Source organism: Oculina patagonica, unplaced genomic scaffold, assembly GCF_052425735.1.
Source record: "Oculina patagonica isolate OP01 unplaced genomic scaffold, crgOcupat unplaced187, whole genome shotgun sequence".
In the NCBI taxonomy this organism is placed as follows: domain Eukaryota; kingdom Metazoa; phylum Cnidaria; class Anthozoa; order Scleractinia; family Oculinidae; genus Oculina; species Oculina patagonica.
This window is the reverse complement of record NW_027557922.1, coordinates 1,919-7,404: the sequence shown is the minus strand read 5'-3', so window position 1 is coordinate 7,404 and position 5,486 is coordinate 1,919. Positions and strand designations below refer to the sequence as shown.

General features: G+C 39.0%; 1 protein-coding gene across 1 annotated transcript; it reads left to right on the top strand.

Moving 5' to 3' along the window:
• The first annotated feature begins 665 nt into the window (after nucleotides 1–665).
• On the top strand, nucleotides 666–5,020 carry LOC144640108 (phosphonoacetaldehyde hydrolase-like). The gene is made up of 3 exons (XM_078499324.1): nucleotides 666–945; nucleotides 2,909–3,576; nucleotides 4,006–5,020. Exons 1-3 carry the CDS (start codon nucleotides 789–791, stop codon nucleotides 4,192–4,194), a joined length of 1,014 nt encoding a protein of 337 aa, XP_078355450.1. The 5' UTR covers nucleotides 666–788; the 3' UTR covers nucleotides 4,195–5,020.
• Nucleotides 5,021–5,486: the final 466 nt, after the last annotated feature.

Below are 5,486 nucleotides of genomic sequence, written 5' to 3'. Positions count from 1 at the left end.
TTTACAAGCTATGAAAACATTATAAATTCACGAACACGTGGAATATGATTAAATTTGAGAAATTATTCTCAAGAGTAACATCACATGATCTGAAACTTGTGACAACGGACAAAGAAACAAACACTCAGCCTTGTGTGTGGTATTCGTTCACGTGCACGGTCGCCGGAAATGTTTTTAGAAACCTTACCTCGGCCTTCTGACAATTTTTTCAACCAAGTTTTAACAAGAATAAACCATTTCAGTGTACATTTTATCTCGCTGTTTATCGATTTCATCGAACGCGCAGAACGCGTGTGTCCACGAAGCGGTACGGCACGTCTGTGGTTAAATTAGGGAAAACAAAAGATTAATGTGAATATTTATAAACAACACAACGCACTCAGCCATATTGTTCTCTATGTTTTTACAAACTCCTCTCGAGATGCAAATCAGCGCATTTATTTTTCGTTTTTCTTTTATGTTTTGTATGATAAAAGGATCGGCGGAATAAACGTACCGCCAAAACAATAAGCTAATTGCTATTCCCCTGTCGGTGAATGGCTCCCGCCCATTGTCAAATATTGGGCGTTATTGTCAACACCGTGACAACATCACGCTACGCACGCTAGAGTCACATGACAATGCACCGTCGTAAACAATCCTTTGTTGACGTCCTGTCACATGATACAGATATAAATTACCGGAAGGGGGAAATTTTTCATTCGCGCGCAGTTTAGTGGCGGATTGAGAACTTTTCCCGGGTTTGCTCAAACGAAAAAGCTCTTCTACATTCCTTACAGACCGAGAAAATGCTGTCCACCATGCGAAAGGTTTGCTCGACCTCGGCTCGTTGCCTTCGTCCTGTAGTGAGTTCGACGAGTATTTTGACACGAAATGCTCACCAAGCGAAAGCACAAGCACCTTCGGCAAGTCCGAGCTCCGGTGACGATTTGAAGCTTGTAAACGGTAAGAAAAAGTTTTTCTTTCACAATTTTGAGCATATATTTTCGTTAACTCAGTTGCTCGTTTTATGTTCGCATCCGAGAACATCCTCGTGTCGTAAGATAGCTTTGTATGGATAACGGCCTTCGAAATTTCAACATGAAAAATGATAGTCTTTACGGTTTTTTTTATCTCGTGCGCTTTATAACCGTGGTCTTTTGTACAAACATGTGAAAGAACTTTCCATGGAAGCAGTTTTTTAGCTTTTCTAGGTGTTTCTCTATCATTATGACGCTGCCAACAGTCAAGGTTGATTAGTATTCGAAGAAAAAGTGAACTTCGTATCCTTCAGAACCAGTTTTACCGGTATCGTGTTGTGTTTTTCTCCGCGTGTTACGTGTATCGTTGACCGGATACGAGCTGGGAAAAATTATTAATAAACGTGGGTGGTAATTGACAAACAAAAGAAAAAGCTTTAATTTTCTTATTCTCGCCTGACTGCGTGTTTTTCCTAACTAAAACATAATTCCACGACAACTGTGTTGTTATCGAAGCAAATTTACTAGCCGAATACCCGCGCAGGTCCTTGGCTCTGAAAGACAATTGGGGCTAATAATGAAAGAGTTGCCGATCAACACCAAGTGCTACTTCATTCAACTGTCAGCCGAGTCGACTTGCATCCTAAAACTCGTTTCCAATTTTGTTATTTGTTTGCTCAATGGTCTCAATGCATTTACCCAAAAAATATTGGACTATCAAGAAAGCAACCTGATTGGCTAATTTCAGTATCGGCCTCTCCGTTTTTGTTCCCGCGTCAATTAACAAAAAGTGTTTTTTTTCAAAGAGCAACATTTTTTTTACAACAACAACAACAACCATTTATTTTGCCAAGAACATGCAGTGTTTTCTTGTCAGTTTTGCCAGCTGATTCTCTGGCATTTAATAGTGAGACGTCTGCAGACAAATTATAGATTTTATACCAGCAGGTGATTTTTGTTGAGCATAAGACAGAGAGCATTAATTTATGATTTTTAAGACATCACAAAGCATTGCTTAACATTAGACCTGTATGTGATGCCATTGAGTATTTTCCAAGCTGTAAGAAGTGAAGTCCAAATTATATGGAAAAGTAAGGGACCCTCCCAGGCTTAATTCTGACAGGTGACACGGCCCAAAAAAATAATAAGACTTATTATTATTTATAGAAGTAGCAACAGCACATAAAATGAAATTGGGCTAACAATAACGCTTCCTTGCCAAATTCCAGCAAGTGACAAAAGGCCTGGAAGGACAGAAGTAAGCGACACTGGACATTTTGAAATTCACAACAGGAACTCGAGGACCCTGCCAGGGAACCCCGCCTGACAGGGCCTCATCAAGGGCTGTTGCTAAGGTTTTCGGTAGCTTTCCCCAAATTTAGCCATTTTGGAATAGAGAGATTTACCATTTTGTCTGTAATAGGTTATGCTGGGTATGATTTGTGCAATGTGGTAAGCATTATAGGTGTTTTTTTTATAAGAAACTATTTTTTATTGTTGTTGTTCATCCCTTGAGGAGCACAAATTAAAAAGATTAGCAATTTGAAGCCCATGTCAAGTTTTAACCCAAACTGTAGCAGTTCTTGGTTGCAATCTGGTTTGGAATAGGGTGTCAATTTTTGTGTCAGGTCTGGAATAGGGAAGGGGAAATGGTCATATTTTGGTCTGATTTTAGGTTAAGATTTCAGGAAGTGTGCTGCACGCACCCCCTCCAAAATTTTCAGAGAGTACCCCTTCCCCCTACAGGTTTAAGTATTTAATTAACATTTTTTTAATGGACTCTGCGCACATGAAAAGAAAGAAAAGAATAATAACTTTCCATACAGTTTGGAAAAATGATAAGAAGAGCATTTCCTGGACTGGGGTAGGAAAGGTTTTCTCCACAGTCCAGTGACACACCCCCTCCAGTTGTTGTTGTTTTGATAAATATACTTTGACTTTGATTACAGGTTCTGTGTTGAAGAACCCTCGTTCAGAATACAGAATGGTCCGTCACTACCAAGGGAAGATCAAAGGAGTTGTCTTGGACTGGGCTGGCACTGTTATGGACTGTGGCGTGTACTCGCCAGCTGTTGTGTTCTTGGACGTTTTCAAAACTGAGGGAGTCCCCATCACCATGGAAGAGGCAAGAGAGCCCATGGGAGCCCACAAGAAGGTGCACATCCGCAAGATCACACACATGGAATCTGTGAGAAGAAGATGGTTTGAAAAGTTTGGCCGCTTCCCCAACGAGGAAGACGTGGAAAGGATGTTTGTCAACTTTGTTCCACTTCAAATAGGATGTCTGTTGGACTACTCTCAAATGATCACTGGTGCAGTTGAAACTGTAAATTTCCTGCGTCACAACATGGGTCTGAAGATCGGTTCAACCACTGGATTCACCACACCCATGGTGGATGTACTGAAAAAGGCAGCTACCGAGCAAGGCTATACCCCTGATGTGTATGTTGCTGCCGATGAAGTACCTCAAGCCCGTCCATACCCCTACATGGTTTGGATGAATGCTATTAAATTGGATGTCAATCCTATTGAGGCCATTGTGAAGGTTGATGACACAGCTGATGGTGTGAAGGAAGGGACATCAGCCGGCTGCTGGAGTGTGGGACTTGCGAGAACTGTAAGTTGTGCTTTCTAAATGATTCAATTTTTGTGCCATTTTGCCAGTCTCCTCTTCTAACATGCCCCTAAATTTAATATTCTAGTTAAAAATTTGGAGCCTTGGGTCTGTCATTTTTTGTCATAATCATCAATGTGATGTATATATTCTTTAGTTTACATCTACAGTCGAGCTCTCTTAACAGACACTCGTAAGCGGACAGAACAGATGTTACGTGCACTGGAACAAATTTAATGTCACTTGGAAACTTGTAAATTTTTGACTTACTGTCATTCCTGTGTCCCTCCTGTGAATTGTTAAAGCCATTTATCGTAACAATTTTGGGTGGCAGAATTTCTATCAAACTTGATGAAATAAATAGATTATTTATCAATGTTGGAAGTGACTTCATACATTCATATGACTTTCCTATTTGTTTCTGTTATTCAGGGAAATTATGTAGCCTTGAATGAAGAAGAGATAGCTGCTCTTAGTGAAGAAGACTACGAAAGGAAGCTGAAGCGGTCTTATGACATTCTTGCTAATGCTGGGGCTCATTATGTCATTGACACCATCAATGATTTGCCGCCTGTTATTGAAGACATAAACCGCCGCCTTGCTGCTGGAGAAAAGCCATGAACACTGACAGTTAACTATAGGAAAGTATATGCTAAGTGTTTCTAATGAAGTTGCATATACCCAAGCGTGTTTTTTTCTTCATGTGTGGTCTCTTTTGGCTCAGTGCTGGTCATGCCACAAATGCAGTGCACTGTGGTTGCTTTATTTTTTTTTTTATATCATGCTGCTGTATAGTGAAAAAAAGTTTTATAATTAATGTCACTAAATTGATTGACAATTAAGGGGTAAAGTTCTCTAGAATAATGAACCCAGGCTTAGCTTAATACAGTTTAACTACCTTAGTTATTAACCATGGTTTTCTATTACTGCAGTTTAATAATAAAATTTTTCAATAAAATAGTAAATGATTAAAACTGGAAAACTAATAATTCAGTAAATGAATGCTATTTTGGATACAACATTCAATTCCCCACCACATGTGCATACACAACAACATGACTTTGTTAATGTTACATGTTCAAAAATGGCTGCCCTTGATTTAAATGTTTGTTAAAAAGTTCAAAGAATCTATTTAACAAGTCAAAGAATTATTTCAATATATATATGTCCTATGATTATTATAATAATTCAGATAAAAATCACTGAGGGGCTGAGGCCATAAACTTATTGAAGTAGAACCAGTTTTGTTTCAAATGGCAAAATATAACATGAAAGCAAATTGAGCCAGAATTTATTTTGGGTTCATTCGCTGTTATTTTCATCAGTTAATTTTGTTTTATTTGTACATACTATGCAAGAACATGAAGTTTAATCAATGTTTTCCTTTTTTTTTGTTTGTAATATTTAATGTTTCATATGGTATTAAACCAAGAATATCAACCTACAACTTGTGTATTTTATACTTTAATTTGTTCCTGTTGTTGCATCGTGCGATGACTAAGCACATCACATCAGATGGCAAACCTTTGATTAAAATATTATGTTCAGCCAATCGAGAGGGGCCTGAAGGGGTAAAGCTCTGATTTGGACAAGTCTTAAATGGAAAAATGGGACTGGGAATAATAAACTGGGAATGGGATTTGGAAAATCGAATAAACAATAGGCTGGGAAATGAGATTTTATTCCCTGCCCCAAGACCCTCGAACGAGTCAAAGCCATGTGACATCGGCAACAAGTACCAGCAATTATGATGATGTAACTGTCCCCAGAATTCTAGCTGAAAACGGAATGGCCAATAAATTTCACCCTTCCCCTTTAGGGCTCACATTCACTCCCTCTGTCCCCTTTGACTGATCCCCTTGCAGATCTAGCGGTTGCGTGACGTTTGACAAAAGTCACGCGAATAAATCGTT